The sequence below is a fragment of the Capricornis sumatraensis genome, chromosome 4, assembly GCF_032405125.1.
Source record: "Capricornis sumatraensis isolate serow.1 chromosome 4, serow.2, whole genome shotgun sequence".
Classification (NCBI taxonomy): Eukaryota; Metazoa; Chordata; class Mammalia; order Artiodactyla; family Bovidae; genus Capricornis; species Capricornis sumatraensis.
In genome coordinates this window covers 104,143,764-104,162,580 of record NC_091072.1, presented here as the reverse complement: position 1 = coordinate 104,162,580, position 18,817 = coordinate 104,143,764, and the positions used below count along the sequence as shown (strand labels likewise).

The 18,817-nt window shown below is 42.1% G+C and overlaps 1 protein-coding gene across 1 annotated transcript; it reads right to left on the bottom strand.

The window, feature by feature from the left end:
* Window positions 1-3,970: 3,970 nt before the first annotated feature.
* AMDHD1 (amidohydrolase domain containing 1) lies at window positions 3,971-18,402 on the bottom strand. The gene is made up of 9 exons (XM_068969977.1): window positions 18,239-18,402; window positions 16,375-16,481; window positions 14,703-14,767; window positions 12,483-12,760; window positions 10,197-10,422; window positions 8,304-8,428; window positions 6,614-6,707; window positions 5,669-5,829; window positions 3,971-4,552 (listed from the first exon to the last, which is right to left on the bottom strand). The coding sequence occupies exons 1-9, from the start codon at window positions 18,373-18,375 to the stop codon at window positions 4,465-4,467; spliced, it is 1,281 nt and encodes a 426-aa protein (XP_068826078.1). The 5' UTR covers window positions 18,376-18,402; the 3' UTR covers window positions 3,971-4,464.
* Between the last annotated feature and the right edge of the window lie 415 nt (window positions 18,403-18,817).

The window sequence follows — 18,817 nt, the reverse complement described above, 5'->3', positions numbered from 1 at the left end:
AGGACTCTGGGTCTTCAGGGGTCCTGAACTACTGGATAAACCAGTCCTGAAGCCTGTCCTTCTTGTGAACTTCCAAGGAGGAGCTAATAAGCTTCCTTGTTTTTCAAGCCATGGTCAGGTAGGGGTGTTCATATTTCACTGTGCCATTTGGAGAGCTTTCATCCAGACTTCTAGCACCTGATACCTCCTCCTCTCTCCACCAAAGGACTTGGTTAAGGTGTCTTTCCAGAGTCCACTCACACAGCACATATCTGAGTGCTAACTGTGTTGACTAAAACCAGATTCTTCTTTCTACACCAAACACTTGACCTGGTCCTAACCTGTTCAAAAACTTGCAGTGGCCTCCGATGACTTTAAGAATGAAGTTCCAACTAGTGAGCCTGACATTCCAAGTCTCGTGAAACCTGAGTCAACGTTATAGTCCCAGTACCCCCACTCTAGGAGGACTCAGACCTGACTGCCTCCTGAACACCCTCATGATCCCCCACCTTGGAGCCTTTCCTTCACATCAAAATCCTTCCAAGCTCCCAAGTTGAGGATGGCAATACCCCTTTCCACCCAGTCATGACACTGTTTCTTGTTTAGGTTTTACCTTTACTTCCCCATAAGCATCATCTTTTGACATTACATTCAGTCAGTTCAGTTGCTCAGTCGTGTCTGACTCTTTGTGACCCCATGAACCACAGCACGCCAGGCCTCCCTGTCCATCATCAACTCCTGGAGTCCACCCAAACCCATGTCTATTGAGTCGGTGATGCCATCCAACCATCACATCCTCTGTCGTCCCCTTCTCCTCCTGCCCCCAATTCCTCCTAGCATCAGAGTCTTTTCCAATGAGTCAACTCTTCGCATGAGGTGGCCAAAGTATTGGAGTTTCAGCTTTAGCATCATTCCTTCCAATGAACACCCAGGACTGATCTCCTTTAGGATGGACTGGTTGGATCTCCTTGCAGTCCAAGGGACTCTCAAGAGTCTTCTCCAACACCACAGTTCAAAAGCATCAACTCTTCTGTGCTCAGCTTTCTTTATAGTCCAACTCTTACATCCATACATGACTACTGGGAAAACCATAGCCTTGACTAGACGGACATTTGTTGGCAAAGTAATGTCTCTGCTTTTTAATATGCTGTCTAGGTTGGTCATAACTTTCCTTCCAAGGAGCAAATGTCGTTTAATTTCATGGCTGTAATGACCATCCGCAGTGATGACATTACATTACAGAATGACATTACATTAAGGGATTCATATGCTCTTTCCAATATGTGGAACAAGTACTTTCTTTAACACTTCATTCCTGGGTTGGCCTGCTGAGTGTATTTTAATAAGTACTTTTCACTTGTGCACCATTCATTACTTCATTCATTGATCACCTCCTATGAACCAGTCACTATACTCGATCCTGGGGACATGACCAGGCCCTTTCCTCTCCTAACACACAGTCTAAAGAGAAGGATAGTTAGGCTGCAATGCTCTAGAGGCACTCACAGACAAATGGGAGCGCAGTGGGGATGGGGCGGGACTAGCTCCAATTTCCCACATTAAGAAGAGAGGGAAAGCACTCTAGGCACAGGAAAGGGTGCTGCAAGGTCTGAGCAGCAAAAGCAAATGGAGGTTTTGAGGCACCATGTGTGGCTAGGGTCTACACCGCAGCCCTTCTCAGACTCAAGGGAGCAGACAAATCACCTGTGGGTTTGTTAAGACCAGATTCGGATTGAGTAGATGTGGAGTGGGGCTGAGGTTCTGCATCCCTAGCCAGTTTCCGTGAGTGGCAAGGGGCCTGTAGGACACTGGTCTGGGAGGAATAAGGCAGTTTCAGGTGGGCATCTTCCTCTGGTTTCTTTCAAAAAAAGACAAGAATGCTACTTATTTAGAGTTAATGTTTCCTAGAAGGAAAATGGGCTTCCCTAGTGGCTCAGATGGTAAGAATCCGCCTGCAATTGGGAGACCTGGGCTTGATCCCTGGGTTGGGAAGATCCCCTGGAGAAGGGCATGGCAACCCACTCCAGTATTCTTGCCTGGAGAATCCCCATGGACAGAGGAGTCTGGCGGGCTGCAGTCTATGGGGTCACAAAGAGTTGGACATGACTGAGCAACTAAGGACACACAGAAGGAAAATAAGAAGTGCTTCACTTGCTTATTCCTTAAGTGTAAGGATATACTTCTGCATGGCTTGGATTCTAGGACAGACCTAATCTTTAGTTTTGGCCTTTCTAGCTATCTCCTGCACCCCAGACTCCCACTGTTAACTAGGAGACCAGTCACAGGGGAGGTATCACCCACAGCAACCATGTGCTTCCCACAGCCCCTTTCAGCTTCTTCACCAAGCATATGAGGAGCCAAGCTCCAGAGACTCTGCACTAATAGCCAGTGTCAGCGACATGTACTGTTACCTTTAACCTTCTGATAAGGGATCTCTTGATTTGATCTATACTGAATACAGTAAAGACTCATTGCTTCAGGCTCCATCCACTTGAAATGGGTGATAACATCCTTCAGCAATACGTGAACCGTGAACTTCCAGATGTTCAAGTTGGTTTTAGAAAAGGCAGAGGAACCAGAAATCAAATTGCCAACATCTGCTGGATCATCGAAAAAGCAAGAGAGTTCCAGAAAGACATCTATTTCTGTTTTATTGACTATGTCAAAGCCTTTGACTGTGTGGATCACAATAAACTGTGGAAAATTCTTCAAGAGATGGGAATACCAGACCACGTGACCTGCCTCCTGAGAAATCTATATGGAGGTCAGGAAGGAACAGTTAGAACTGGACATGGAACAACAGACTGGTTCCGAATAGGAAAAGGAATATGTCAAGGCTGTATATTGTCACCCTGCTTATTTAACTTCTATGTAGAGTACATTATGAGAAACACTGGGCTGGAGGAAGCACAAGCTGGAATCAAGATTGCTGGGAGAAATATCAATAACCTCAGATATGCAGATGACATCACCCTTATGGTAGAAAGTGAAGAAGAACTTTCTTGATGAAAGTGAAAGAGAAGACTGAAAAAGTTGGCTTAAAGCTCAACATTCAGAAAACAAAGATCATGGCATCTGGTCCCATCACTTCATGGGAAATCGATGGGGAAACAGTGGAAAGTGTCAGACTTTGTTTTTCTGGGCTCCAAAATCACCTCAGATGGTGAATACAGCCATGAAATTAAAAGACGCTTATTCCTTGGAAGGAAAGTTATGACCAACCTAGACAGCATATTAAAAAGCAGAGACATTACTTTGCCAACAAAGGTCTGTCTAGTCAAGGCTATGGTTTTTCCAGTGGTCATGTATGGATATGAGAGTTGAACTATAAAGAAAGCTGAGCACAGAAGAGTTGATGCTTTTGAACTGTGGTGTTGGAGAAGACTCTTGAGAGTCCCTTGGACTGCAAGGAGATCCAACCAGTCCATCCTAAAGGAGATCAGTCCTGGGTGTTCATTGGAAGGACTGATGTTGAAGCTAAAACTCCAATACTTTGTCTACCTGATGTGAAGAGCTAACTCGTTGGAAAAGACTCTGATACTGGGAAAGATTGAGGGCAGGAGGAGAAGGGGACAACAGATGATGAGATGGTTGGATGGCATCACCGACTCAATGGACATGGGTTTGGGTGGACTCCCGGAGTTGGTGATGGACAGGGAGGCCTGGCATGCTGCAGTTCATGGGGTCACAAAGAGTCAGACATGACTGAGCAACTAAACTGACTGAACTTAGTTGTCTAATCATCTCTTCCTAAACAGAACATAGTTTGATCATGAAACTGTGATTATTAAGATGATGAAAGCGTTTTAAAAGATTTGAAGTAAACCCATAAGGCTTTAGAGACACCCATTTATGTAATCATCCACTTTTTCTGTATGTAATCCACTTTCTTCTGTAATCTGTTCACTTCCTTAAAAGCTCTAATAGACAACACCACTGACTGGATTCTCATGTTGCTATAAAAAACAACAACAATAGGGACAGCAAATATTTATTAATAGCTATAAAATTTTTCAGACATTTGCAATTAATGTGAAGAATCAAAAGCTTAAAAACAATTTAAAAAAATTGTATTATTGGATTTGATCAAAATGCATCCATTAAAAGAAGGTCCCTGTTCTTGTGTGTAAAATGACAAGTCTTGAACTCTTCCACGAAGCTCTATTGTAAGGGTGGAGAAGAAATCAGAAACAGAAGAATACCCTCCCCTCAGAGGACACTAACGAATTAATCTGCAGAATGTTAATAACAAACCTTTGTGAAGTTAATGTTTGAGACTATCATCACAAATTGTTTACCTGATTATATGTCTATGTGCACCTGTAAAAATAAGTGAATCCCTTTGGTTTTTCAACTGGATTAACAAAATATTGAAATATATTTAAGTGACATCATTCTGCTAAACCACTAAGGTATTTTAACTCTTATTAATCTAACTGTATTGACTTCTGCAGTCAAAGAGTCTCCTCTTTTGTTATAGATCTATCATTTTTTATAGATGACTTTTCCTTTAGCTATAACATAATCAATTAATTCATGATGGCCTCCAAACTGGTAAATCAAATGCTCCCATCTAGAAAGAAATGAAACATTAATGCATACAAGTCAAAATGATTATTTTGTCAATAAACGCTAATTTCAAAATACATTCTCTAAAAATTTATGTATACTTAGTAGTTAATATTTGGGCTTTAAAAAAAATGATAGAGTACCATGATAATCAGTCTATGATAAATCAAATATTGTTTAATGATATTAAATATCTGATCTTAAAATATTTGATTCAGTTAAATGATGCATAAATGGTAACATTAGCATTACTTTCCATGAGACAATGGCTTATGATCCTCAAGAGTAGAATTATGGAGCCACCCGCTTTGGTTGAACATGAAGTCCAAGAGCTGGGAGAGACTTGCTGGTGTCCAGACACCATAGAATTCACAAGTTTAAGATTTATAACAACAAGACTCAAATTGTTACACTGGAGGTCCACGAGGCAGCAGACTGTGGGTGAATAGTACAAAACCAGAGGCAGAATAACGGAAGCAAAGCTTTTGGGATGCAGTAGGAATGAGAAGTCAGAGAGGTAAGGAATTAGAACCAGGGTGACAAGCTAGAGTTGTGACCTGCATGGCTCAGCACAAGCAGAAAAGGTCAGAACACAAGAAGAAAAACAAAGACACATGTCAAAGAGCAGCACAAGTCCAAGGTCCAGGTAAACAGAGCAGAAACCCAGAGATCTATGAGAGATGCAAGACAGGTGAGGAGACCAGAAAAGTTGGTCTATCCTGCAGTTTAGGACCTGGAGGGAGACTTTTTGCTTAGAAAAGTGTGACAAGACTTGGTAGCTTCTCTGAGCTTACACAGAGCCTGATATGAATCATCAGTGGAAAAGGGTTTTAACCAAGTCTTCATATGACTGTGGGCATACAGTAAAATGGGGCTTCCCCAGTGGCTCAGACAGTAAAGAATCTGCCTGCATTGCAGGAGACCTGGGTTCAATCCCTGATCAGGAAGATCCCCTGGAGAAGGGAATGGTGACTCACGCCAGTATTCTTGCCTGGAGAATCCCATGGACAGAGGAGTCTGGTGGGCTACAGTCCATGGGGTCTCAAAGAGTTGGACACGACTAAGCTACTAACACTTTTATTTTCATACAATAAAATAGCTTACTTGGGAGAACACTCACCTGGGTGAACTGATGATAATGAGATCTCCCTGCTTGCCAACTTCCAAAGATCCCTGTATGTGGGATTTTCCCAGGGCATAAGCGGCATTGATGGTGGCAGCGGCCAAGGCCTCGGGCATGGACATTCTCATGTTCACACACGCCAGATGCATAACCATTGGCTAAGATGGGAAGAGAAAAGCATTGGAGAGAAGCAACTAGACAACTGCCACCTAGAACATTTCTCAACAAAGCACAACAAATAATGACAGATAAATGCCCAAGTGGAGCAGGCTGAATTAACATGAGAAAAATTTTTAAAAGATTCTTATGCTTTGGGAAAGATTTCTTTATTACAGAGATTACTTATCACCCACCCCATATGTATTTAATATTTATTTTTTACTTTTCAAGGGTCTTCCCTGATGGCTCAGTGGTAAAGAATCCGCCTGCCAAAGCAGGAGATGTGGGTTTGATCCCTGGGTCAGGAAGACGCCCTGGAGAAGGAAATGGCAATGCACTCCAGTATTCTTGCCTGGAAAATTTCATGGACAGAGGAGGCTGGTGGGCTACAGTCCATGGGGTCACAGAAAGAGTTGAACGCGAGCACGAACACTACTTTTCAAGGTCACTTATCGTCATAGGAAGCTCACCTCCATATTTACTTACTAAAACTTCTTTGAGATTATTCAATTCTGAGGGGGAGAATAGGTTATTGTAAAACCACAATGCCCAAGGCTGCATCAAAGCATAATAGACCCTTCTCTCCTCTCCCTAAACCTGGAGGCATTCAAGAGGCACAGAAATACGCAATTATACTGCTGTCTACACATTCTTTTTCCTGTTTCACTGGAAGACATTTTTAGATCTTTGATACATTTTACCAGTTAGTGAAATAGTTTTAAATTATTTATATGCTTGGGAGAAGTTTCATTCTGCTCAGAAAGGCATGTTAAAAATAATTACCATTGAAAAACAATACGCATTAGGGTTAAAATCGCTGCCCAGGGCGACTATTACTCCTTCATCTAACATTTTCCTGGCTCGAGGTTGCTTCAGTCTAAAGAGAAGGGGGAAGAAAGATATCAGTCTCGAGAAGTGGAAATTTTGAAGAACAGGTGTTCAGAATTGCAGCAGATTTATGATATCCTGGCGTGCTGTGGTTCATGGGGTCGCAAAGAGTCGGACACTACTTAGCAATTGAATAACAACAATAAGATATCCAACTCCTCCGTGTTCTGGAAGAAGAAACAGAAATTCAAGATTAAGTGACCAGTGGTGGGATCTAGCATAACCCCAGGACTCCTGATTTTTATCATCCTGCTTTTGAAATCACTTGGGTATGACTAACTTCTTTAATTGGGGATTATCATGACAATCACTACACTGAGAGATTCTTGTGAAGGAAGAAAAATAACTGAAAATTGTTTCAAACATAATACATTTTTTGGAATTCCCAAATATAAACAACAAGGTTTAAATAATGCTTTTAAAGTCAACTTTCATTTTGCAATTTTAAAATTCATATCTCTCCCTCTCCTTTTTGGAAGGTGGGGTCTCAAACATTTTTGTAGGTTCTTCAAAATTCATCTGAAGGTCCAAGAATCTAAGATGTACGATGTTTGTGCTTATTCCTGGACTGGGTTTTTCCCTGATCTCCTTGACCAAATACAATTTAGTCTTTAGGACATGGCTCAAAAGTTATATCAAAGATAAACAAAGCTGGACAGTAGTTAATATGGTGAGGACAGATTTAATTCAGTAATAACTATTGCAAAAGAGAAGAGTCCAGTGTGAACTGAACTTTGTTTTGTGCAGGGTAACTGGATGTTTTTTAAAAGGATGAATGAGGACTTCTCTGGTGGCTCAGTGGATGGGAGCCTACCTGCCAATGCAGGGGACACCAGTCCAAGCCCTGGTCTGGTAAGATTTCACACGCTGCAGGGCAACAAAGCCTGTGCGCCGCAGCTTCTGAGCCCATGCTCTAGAGCCCTCAAACCACAATTGCTGAGCCCATGCGCTCCAAATACTGAAGCCCGTGCACTAGAGCCTGGGCTCTGCAAGAAGAGGCCTCTCACTGCAATGAGAAGCCTGTGCACTGCAGCGAAGTAGTCCCTGCTTACAACTAGAGAAATACTCAATCCATGGAAGGCACACAGCCAAAGCCCTGGGGAGATGCCACAAACTATACTTAATCTCTTCTTTCCTCTTACTTGTAGGATTTATGAGGATAACTGTCCCCATTTACATCATCTTAGAAAGCAACTCATTCAGATTCAGAATATTTCTAACATCTTATATGTGTTTTTTAAAGTATAAAGCCTCTTTTCTAATTATAAAAGTAATGTATATTGATTTTTTAATTGGAAAATTCCAGAAATGAGGAAGAAAGTAAAATAAAGCTCCATGCTCCCCAGTAATCCCATTACTCAATGAAATTTGAGTCTAAGCTCCTTCCTTGGGGTCATTCATTATGAACATCACATCATACATCACACCATACAATTGGCATCTTCCATGAGCTAAGTTTTCCTGATCTGCATTTTAAAGGGGATTTGTAAGGGTGATGCTTTAAGTAATATTTGGGCATCTGGGAAGTCTGTGCTTTTACAGCTTGTGCTTGAAGCTCCTGCGTGGAGGTGGAAAACACCCTCACCTCAGCATGTAGGCCGTGGTGGGCAGGAGGACAGCACAGCACCTGGCTGTTGCCATGGCAGCGATGCCTTCATCACTCACTTCTTCCAGGTGACTGATGGCCTGGGCTCCCAGTTCCGCCCCAAGCTAAGCAGAATGGACAGAGAAAGAGGGGTTTCATGCACAGCAACAACAAATCAATAAAGTGCCAGTATATGGTTTTTCCTACAAAAATAAACAATATTATTGCCAACTACCTCTTGTGAGCACAAGCCTCCAAGTGGGTAAAGGGTTTATGGTGCACATTCATTTGAAAATTTAGCTAGCATGCTACTTCAAAAACTATTCTTACACACAAATGCTTACCAAGATCTTCAAACATTTGCTAAAAGAGAAAATTTCATGAATCTTATGAATCAAAATAAAACATTGACTAATCCTGGTAGTAAAATCTGATTGTTATACATCATAAAAATACAAGAAAGGTACCTGGAATGCCATTGCACTCAGAGAAAACAGATCAGGTGAGAAAACAGACTTTAGGAGTATGGAATCATTTGTATAATTTGAACATATCTTCTTTTTTTTTTGCCACACCTCACAGCTTTTGGGGTCTTAATTCCTGGGCCTAACTTGGGCCCCTGGCAGTGGACGCGTAGAGACTTAACCACTGGACCACCAGGGAAGTCCCTAGATTATCTTCTTGAATTTGGCTTTCCTCCAGATGAAAAGTTTATGCTAGGTTGTTAGAAGACAACCAAGAAGAGCTAATGCTCAGATAAGAATGTATTAAAGTGGATTATTTCTCAACTTGACAAATTTTGACATGTGCACATGTGCAAAGTACCCCAGGCTGAAAGGTGACATGATGAGCATCCCAAGGAAACAAGACTGATAGCTTCTAGCATTCCACTGTAAGCCAGGGAGGCTGCGATACCCACACCTGGGCAGGGAAGAAGAGCCCCCCATCAGCATCTGGCTCAGGTAGACGAGCACTGGGATCGGGGCTCTGGGGGCTTGTGGATAGCACAGACGATGCTCCCCAAGGCAGGTTCCCTTTTGATCTTAGAATCATCCTCAACTTTTCCAAACCTGATTTGCTCATCCAGGGAATTATCAACTTCTATTGATTTAATTCACAGTCACTCTTTATAGCTCAAAGTATCTTGTTGACCACCCAGTTCTCATTCATTTAAGAAATATTTACTTTCTAAAGACCATTTGCACTCTAGGCACTGTGTTAACCTCCAGGAAATAAGGCTGGGTAAGGTCAGGCATGACTGAGCGACTAAGCATGTGCACACACATAGACACACACACACAAGAAGACATGGGTGTGGTCCTCAATGTGTTCATGTCCAGTAGGGATCACAGAGAAGATTTTAAACAGTGGAACAAGGACAGGGAGGGGCTATAACCCACTCTTCAAGAGGTTTGGGAAGGATCCCAGAGAGGTAGTCACTCAGATGAAACCTGGAGAGAATTGTGAATCTCTTTCAAGTATGAATAAATGAATCTGGGAAAGACTTAACAATTAAAAATCATCCTGTCACTATTAAGGCATGCTCCACTAAAATTTGTCTGAATGCTGCCACAGAAAAACTAGAAGCTTCATGTGAAATTGAGAGACTGTGCTAGGGTGATTTTGAGTGGCAATCAAAACAGGTTGTGAATTTAGTAAATGAGACCACAAAGTTTTTTTTTTTTTTTTCCCTACTAGTATCACCAGGAGGAGATAATAAAAGTAAATGATCAGCAAAAAAGGATTCCAAAGCTCAACAGACCAAACTGCACATATTTGTAACAAATTTCCCCATCTCTATCTTTTCAGGAGGTCATTTCTTCCTTTGAAGAAGCTCGTTGAGTTTTCCATAGCATGAGTGCTGACAAAAGAAGAGCAAAAGAACAGCCATACCTCAGCAGCCCTCATGGGGTGGAGTTCATCCCCATGGAAGTTAATCTGTAACCCTATATCCTTCCCACTTTGAAGAATTCTTCTGGTGGAATCAAGATCAAAGACACCCTTTTCACAGAACACATCTATATTGTCAACGTGTATTTCCCCATTTCTGCCAAGTTCCTTCAGCCTTGGGAGATGGTTTTTGATGATGTCATCAGCGGCCTCAGAAGCAGTTTTTCCTCTGAGAGAAGAAAAGGAGATCACCACAGGCAAGCTTAAGAAAATAAAAATAATAATTTGTTGGAGAAAGGAGTCTTTGGTACTTGGAGAACCTGAGAAGCTACAGATATGTGACCCTGAGCCTCAAAACGGTAAAGAAAGAATCAAAGCTATAACTCAGGACTCTTAACAGTTGGGACAAGCCTGCCTAACAGAGGCATTGACAAGACTTCTGGATACACTGGCCCTAGAGGCAGACATAGGGTCACCCATTCTGGCACACTGGGGTTGCCTTTGGGAAAGTCAGCAAGGCCACCTGGCTGAAAACCTGAATCTTCTTGTCAAGGACACTTAGAGGACATCCTGGATGCTTCCCTGACACCCAACTGTGGGCCCCTTACCTGGGTCCAGCCATCATCCTGACTTTTTCTTCCTCCACAGTTTCTAGAGGCATCTGCCTAAGGAGTTCTGTCTCATCAGACATAGGGCAAGACGACGACCCTGAAATTCTAAAATTCCTGGGTACTTATATCTGAGAATGGGCTGGGCTTTTGGAGGCAGAGAGCCCCAGAGCTCCACCACTTGCTGGCTGTATAACTTTGGACACATGATGCAGACGTCATGTGGCATCCTCTGGGCCTTTATCTTTGAGGATGAAGAGGAGATCTCAAAGGCTCACTGGCAGATGGGAGAATTTTTCTGTAAAACATCAGCCTTATATTTGGCACACAAAAAACTCTCCCTCAGCAAAAACCACCTGGGTGGGTAGACAGATGTGGACTATGAGGAGATAGGTACTTATATATGTTGTTTCTATTTTTGAGACAACCATATAGGAACAGTGCTATTTTGCTGATTTACAGATGAACAATTCATGTTCAGAAAAATTAATGATCAAAACTTAAAATCAACCAGTTGGACAGAGGTAAGCTGGATTCAAACCCAGGTCTGAGGTCTCTCCAAAGTCTGAGACTTTTCTACCAAGTCACATTGCCTTTTCAACTGAAAAAAATAACAAAAAACAGACTGTCATAGACAGGATATCCCAGAAGTTTTAGTGCAGTTTCAAGTCTTAATAATTTCAGAAGTATAAATGGTAAATACATAGAACAAACATCATTGTAAATATTCAATATTTATGTTTCTTTCTACTTAATTCATTTTGTAAATTGTTCACAATAATTTTCAATGTTAATTTTTTTGGTTCCTCTGATTGAGGATGGTAAACAAATATTAACATTAAAATTTCTATTTTTCAAAGTTCACAAAACTAAATAAGTATAAAAAATTTTATTAAACCTGAAATGATTTATTAATTTGAAATATTATTTAATTAAATGGGATATTTAAATAACTAAACATTTTGGTAAGCCTGCAGCATTTATTATCTAAGTTACCACAACTTAAAACTTCACAGGGAATACCCTGTGAATTCTGTAGTCCTGGATTTCTTTTGGATCTTTTGGTTCTGGAAATTTGGGCCTTCTGATGTAGTAATTCCAGGACAGACAAGATGCAGGAACAGAAGGGGAGAGAATTCTCTATGGCAAATCCCACATGGGAGAAACTTTTTAGATAAAGAGAAAAGCTGAAAAACACATTTACAACAATAAAACAAAAATGCTTGCTGCTAAACAAACAGATGAACAAAAACAAAAACCAGCGTGACTTATCTTGACGTCAGATACCTCTACAGGGTGTTAATTTCTAAGGTGCCTTTGTGATCACTGTCATGGGTAACTACTTAAATGAGTATCTGTCATTTTAAAGGACCTATCAGGGCAATTTCTTTTTGTTGACCAAAAAAAAAAAGTTGTGAACATCTCTTTTTCCTTCACCATAAAGAGACTTGCAAATGGGTTGGTCTGATGGAGACCACCTTCCTAAAACCGTATGTGTGAGATGACTGACCTTGAGAATCAGAACACCTTTCCAAAGGCTCTACTGGTTCCTCTGAAGGAGTTCAGGTGCTGGTGCACCTTCGCCCCTTGGAGAACACAGCCCGCATTGAGGTGTCCCCACATGGCCCCTTCTGGTTTTCAACTGCCCAAGTTAAACCCTGGTCCCTTCTGTTGAGGTTACTTTGGCACGGAGTGGGCTCCGCAGTAGGTGGCCGAGATGCTGATGTCCAGCTCCCGCCGGGCGCGCTCAATCACCCGCAGCATCTTGAGCTCCGTCTCCAGGCTGAGGCCGTATCCACTCTTGCACTCCACCAGCGTGGTCCCCGCCCGCATCATGCACCCAAGCCGCTGCTGGAAGGAGCTATACAGCTCCTCCTCAGAGGCCTGGCGGGTGCGCTCCACCGTGAAGTTGATCCCTCCTCCAGCCTGATGGATGTCCATGTATGTGGCTCCTGCCAACTGAACACACAGGCTCGCCCTTAGGTCTGGAAAATAAAGGGAGGCTGTAGGCAGGTCTGCAGAACCTATGTCCAGGGACAATATTCAACATGACTGACAACTGATATGGCATAGGCACCATAGCCAATCAGAAAGGATGCTGGGACACACAATTCTAGAAGTCCCTACTCTGCTAGGGTGGTGGAGAGTTGTGGGGGTCAGAGGTGTGCCAGGAAGGGACCAGGGTAGCACAGATGGGAGACGTGGTAGGGACCTGGGGTCTCAGGGTAGTGACAGGTTACCAACAGGTACAAAAGTATTTTAACAATCCGGTTAGTCCCAGTGCATACCAGCTAATCTCAGTCTACTTCTCTGCATCTATGAGAAAGTGAAGTTTAGGCGATTAGGGCATCCCACTGTCATTATCTGAGTCTCCACCAAGAGGCCCAGAGCATTTCCACCCCTCAGTACTGGACCACCTAGAGTTTCAGGCCTGACCTCTGTCACTCAAGAAAATGAAAAGGCTCTTTCTGAGATCCTGCTGAGCTCCTGTTATTCTGAGCTGCAAGGAGGGTGGTGCAGACAAAATGCGCCATCCTGGGGGGCTCCCTGCTACATCCTTTCCTTTGTTCTTAATTCTGTCACATTCAAGTTATTGCAAACTAGAGCTTTTAAGGGAAGTTTCAATGGTTTTATAATAAATCATCTTCAAGGATTTCATGTTCACAAAAACCTGGTGGGCTCGGCCCTTTCTGCATCAGATAATTAGAGAATTGGACTGCAAACCTCTAAATTTTTGGCTCTGAAATTCAGTGGCTTAATAAAGTCTTAAAAAACAGTTGTAGATTGTTGAGAAAAGTAGACAATATTTGAATAAAAAATTTTTTTTTCTAAAATCATCCAATTTGGCTGTTAGGATGTACAGTTTTTTAAAAAACAGTGTGAAGAAAAAATATGAAGGAAACTCAATCTGAAAAGGCTACATACTGTAGGATTCCAACCATATGACATTCTGGAAAAAGCAAAACTATGGCAACAGTAAAAAGATCCACAGTTGCCAGTTTTTAGGAGAGAACAGGCTGAGCACAGAGGATTTCGGGGGGGCAGTAAGATTACCCTGTATGATATTACAATAGTGGATGCATGTCAGTAGACATTTCCTCAAACCCAGAGAATGCACAACAGCAAGAGTCAACAGTAACAAGAACTACGGACTTCGGGTGATAATAATGTGCCAATGTAGGTTCATCATGCTGCCAAATGTACATCTCTGGTCAGAGATGTTGAAGTGGAAAAAGCTGTGCTTTGGACAGAAGTTGGGGGCCAGTGGTATATGGGGAATCTCAACTGTGCTGTGAACCACAATTGTGCTGTGAACCTAAAACTGCTCTAAAAAAGTCTATTAAAAACAAGCAAATAAACAGTGTGAACATGGCTCAAACCAGAGAGGTGAGGGTTAACTGTGGCTAATTAATGACTGATAAAAGACTATAATTTATGTTTCTTAATGTCTCATTTTTCTGTAGGAACAATATAAAGCTTATTTTATTTTGTGATTAATAATACATTTTTCCAACTTTGACCCTAATGAGTGGCGATTTTCAAACTGCTTCCTGGAGTCCCTTCAAAGGCTACCAGGGAATGGAATGGGGTAAAAAGAGGGGAAATTAGTGAGGAAACCAGGTAAAGCTCTATTTTAAAAGGAGCATTTGGCAGCTAAAATATCTTGAAAACTATTATACTTCAAACTATTGACAGCCCTGTGCATAACATAAGGATTTGGCACCAAGTCATAAATTAATTAACTCTGTAGTAACTTATCTCCATAGTCAAAGCTAGTAAAAAAAATCCATTAAATAGACACATAGACATTTGTTGTAAAGTCTAACAGCCTACAAACTCTAGAAAAAGTTTTGTGTATATTTGTGCTTTATTTTGATTTGCCATTGTTTACTATAGTTACCTTCATTGCAAACTCGTGAACTCTTTCACCAGCCCATACTGGATGTGTGTGTGCATCCACTAAACCTGTAATCAATAAATCATATCATGTTTAAAGTTATGAAATCAAAAGCACTTAGACAGTAGGCAGACTCTAACATGGTTCTTGGGAAAGCATGATGGTAATAGCCATCTTGGAGGGTGGAGGAGAAAGAATGTGTTTGTATGGTTCCAAGAAGACTCCATGGTTGGTCTAGAAGGCTCTAATGGAAGACTGACTCAACATGATGAAAACATCCTCTAGAGAAACACAGCTCCTTTTGCCCAATAAATCCATGCTCTCCAAACAAGATTTTAGAACAGAATGTCAAACCTACTAGTTGAGCAAAACCAAGGACTCTATCACCAAAGAATAATCTAGGTGTGAAAAAGAATAATACCATCCCTACCCTCCACTTTGAGAAGGCAAAATATGAAATCATAAAGATGAATCTTTCTTCAAGAAAGAAATATGTTCTAATTAAAGAGAAACTATAAAGCAACCACTTGGAACTTTTGTTTATGCAGGTACAATTCAGTAAACTATGTCTTTCCAGAGCATTTAAAGTACTTTATGGATTAAATGGTTCATTAGTGGCTTTGATTAGAGTAAAACCAAAAGTCCCTATTTGGATTGCTTTCTCTACCACATTCTGCTTTTTCTCCTGAGATTTCACCCTGAGTTTCTCTCCTGACCCCCAAGAGCCAGATAGTAGAAGTTCTGTCATATATACAGAGTACACATTTTTAAGGTATAAACCCTAGCCTCTATGTCTGCACAAAATGCAATATTTGTGTGAACTTTGTTTCTGATGATTACATAAAAGCCATAATGGAGTGAAGTGTTAGTGCTCAGTCGTGTCTGACTCTTTGCGACCCTATGGACTGTAGCCCACCAGGCTCCTCTGTCAGTGGGATTTTCCAGGCAAGAATACTGGAGTGGGTTGTCATTTTCTTTTCCAGGGGACCTTCCCAACCCAGGTTTCCTGCATTGGAGGCAGATTCTTTACCATCTGAGCCACCAGGGAAGCCATAAAACATGGACAATTTAGGATATGGTGGTGAATAAACTGATTCTGTTGTCAATCACTAAAGATAAAAATGAAATCTGGTGAAACATCTGGGGTTCTTTGGCTTATGTTTCTTCTGCCTGGAGATGGGTCCTTTGTTTCATACTCTATACAAATTTAGAGTCTATTCTAGAATTAGAGAGGGCAGCTTCCCTATTAATTAGGATTAATTAGAATTATTAATTATTAATTAGAATTAATAAAGTTCTTTGGACAGTTTTTGAACCCAAACCCAAACCCAACACAGCTGGTTTCTTTTCATCATGTGAGTGGAAAGAAGTGGAGTGAACGAATGCATTTGATTCCAGTTGGTCCTTTACCTGTTTAGAGATCTTGGGAAAGATATTTCACATGTAAACATCAGTGTTCTAATCTATGATGTGTAGACAATGATACTTACAAGGCAGTTCAGTGTCATTCAACAAGAAAATGTGTCTGTAAAGCAGCTAGACATTTACTAGTAGAAATTCAATAAATGGCAGATATTATATTTTCATATATTGTGAGAACTTATTTAAAACAAGGTACTACTATTCCTCTTTATTAACACTGCTTTCAGGCCTTTATTGCAAAAGAGGTTAATACCTGGCAAGATGCATTTCCCAGAACAGTCAATTCTTTCTTCAAATGTTTCTCCTGAAAACTGTTTTTGGATAGCATCAGCAGGACCGATGGCTTTTATAAACCCATCTCTGAAGAAAAATCAAGAAATTATCACTAAATTTGGAAGAAGTATTGTGAAAAATTTGACCAATGATTTAAACTATGAAATGATTACCAGTAAGTATAATGAACTTACTTTCAGTCAGCCAATATTTACTGTATTTCCTTCTTGAGCTTTTGTCTTTGGAAATTGATTCTAGGCACATGCAAGGCAAAAAGTCATGTGTAGCAGAGATTGCTAGTTGTTCCCCAAGATCAATGTTTCCTTTTCCCACAGTGCTAGATTCCTAAATTTTAGCTGAAGTCTTGACCACCCAGAATAAAGACTTCATTTCTAAGTCTCCCATCAGCCAGGTGAGGCCATGTGACTAAATTCTAGCCAATAGGGTCTCTTCGCTTCCTACTTCCTACCAGCTGGAATGTAGACACCATAATGAGAGAAGGCACAACCATCTTGGATGATGGAGTGACTGTGAGGAAGAGTGGGGTGCTCTGCTGAGCAAGAAGGTAGGGGTCTAGATCCTTGGAACTCCATGGAGTATGGCTATCAACTGATCCTAAGTTCCTACATCCATGCAATTCTTGTTAACTGATTTTAACAAATTTTTGACCATAACATTGGGAATATTTTTATTCCTTTGTTAATTAAACACACATAGAGTCCCTAAACACTGGGCTCTTACACAGCCCTAAGCAGCCTCAGATAAGGGATGAAACGTGTAATTTCAGTGTCACTGGCTCTTCGATTCAGATGGGAATCCAACCCCTAGGCCCACTCCAAGTCTGCCTCCCAAGCTTCGGCTGTTCTTTTACTCTCAGAAGGTTAAATGAAAATAACTGGAAAATGTCCTCTCTTTCTGGTGGCTGAATTTAAATTTTCTATCACCCCAAACCATCACCACATAAAGGGCTTCTGTGGGTTTCAAGTTTTGGGGTACAGTAGAAGCAGGTGGGAGATACAGTTTGTAAACATTCAGATCTCAGAACTCCACCCATAGAGATCCTGATTCAAAAGACCTGAGGATAGGTGTGGAGCAGGTGGCGGGGACTGGATGAAAGTAATCAAAATGTACACACTTCCAGTTATAAGATACATAAGTACTAGGGATGTAATGTACAGCACGATAAATATAATGAACACTGCTACATGTTATACATTAAAGTTGTTAAGAGAGTAAGTCTTAAGAGTCCTGGTCACAAAGAAAAACATTTTTTTTTTCTATTTCTTTGACTTTGTATGAAAGTATGGATGCTCACTATACTTACTGGTAATAATTTCATGATGTATGTAAGTCAATTCATTGTGCTGTTCACCTTAAATCTATACAATGGTGTATGCCAATTATATCTCAATAAAACTTGGTGGGAGGGCAGATCTGGGGATAAGGGGGTGGGGAGGGATCAGAAATCTGTCTTTAAAAAAAACAAACTCAGACCATCTGAGGCAGGTGGCCCCTGTCCACACTTCAGGAAGCATTGGCGAGAACCCCTACCCCTTCTGATTGCTGCAATCACATTTTATCAGCAGAGGCGCTAGCCTCATGCGGCTCAGTGGGTTGCGCAGCTTGAGAGTGCTTTGCTTTTCCAAGTGAATGACAAACCAAGCGGCCAAACACGTTAGCAATAGGCGCCTGAAAGGCAGGCGTGTAACCATCTCCTTGGGTGCGGGAAGGCTGTTACCGCCTTTCCCTCCACAGTGCACAAGTTACAGAAAGAGTACTTGGCAGACTGGTCCCCCCAGCAAGCGACCCGCGGCGCCCGCAGCCCAGTAGGCGCGGCCACTTACGTGCCCACCACCAGGCTGGCGCCCTCCAGCACCTCCAGGCTGCGCAGCGCGTCCCCGGCCAGGAAGCGCTCGCCGCGGGTGCACACCAGCACCACTTGCCGCGCATTCTCCAGTAAGAGGTGGTGGCCGCCGGCCATGTCGCCATGCAACCCGGGTCTAGGGGAGGCTGCTGGGCTTGCGCTGAGCTCGGCCGGCAGAGGAGGGGGGAGGTCGGCAGAGGTGCAGCCACCAGCCCGGGGGGCGGGGCGGGGCGGGGCGTGGGCTCCTAGCCTTGGAGTTTCCTGACTGACAGGTATGCGGGCCTCCCCTCCACCATCGCGAGGGCAGTGAGAGTACGACAAGAACGCTGACTAGTAATAAATGTTATAATGGACTCTCCTCTTTCCTGGTCACTTTGTCATGTTTTGGGTAAATGCGATAGGACTTACTGTCCCTACTTCACAGATGAGAAAACTGCAGCTCAGCGGTGGGAAGGGAGAGAAAGGTGGGCTACGAAGATCACGTGACCTGGCGGAAGGGTGTCGCCGAGGACTAGGGTACCCCAGAGGAGTTAAAATGGGGAGGTGGGGGGAAGAACCT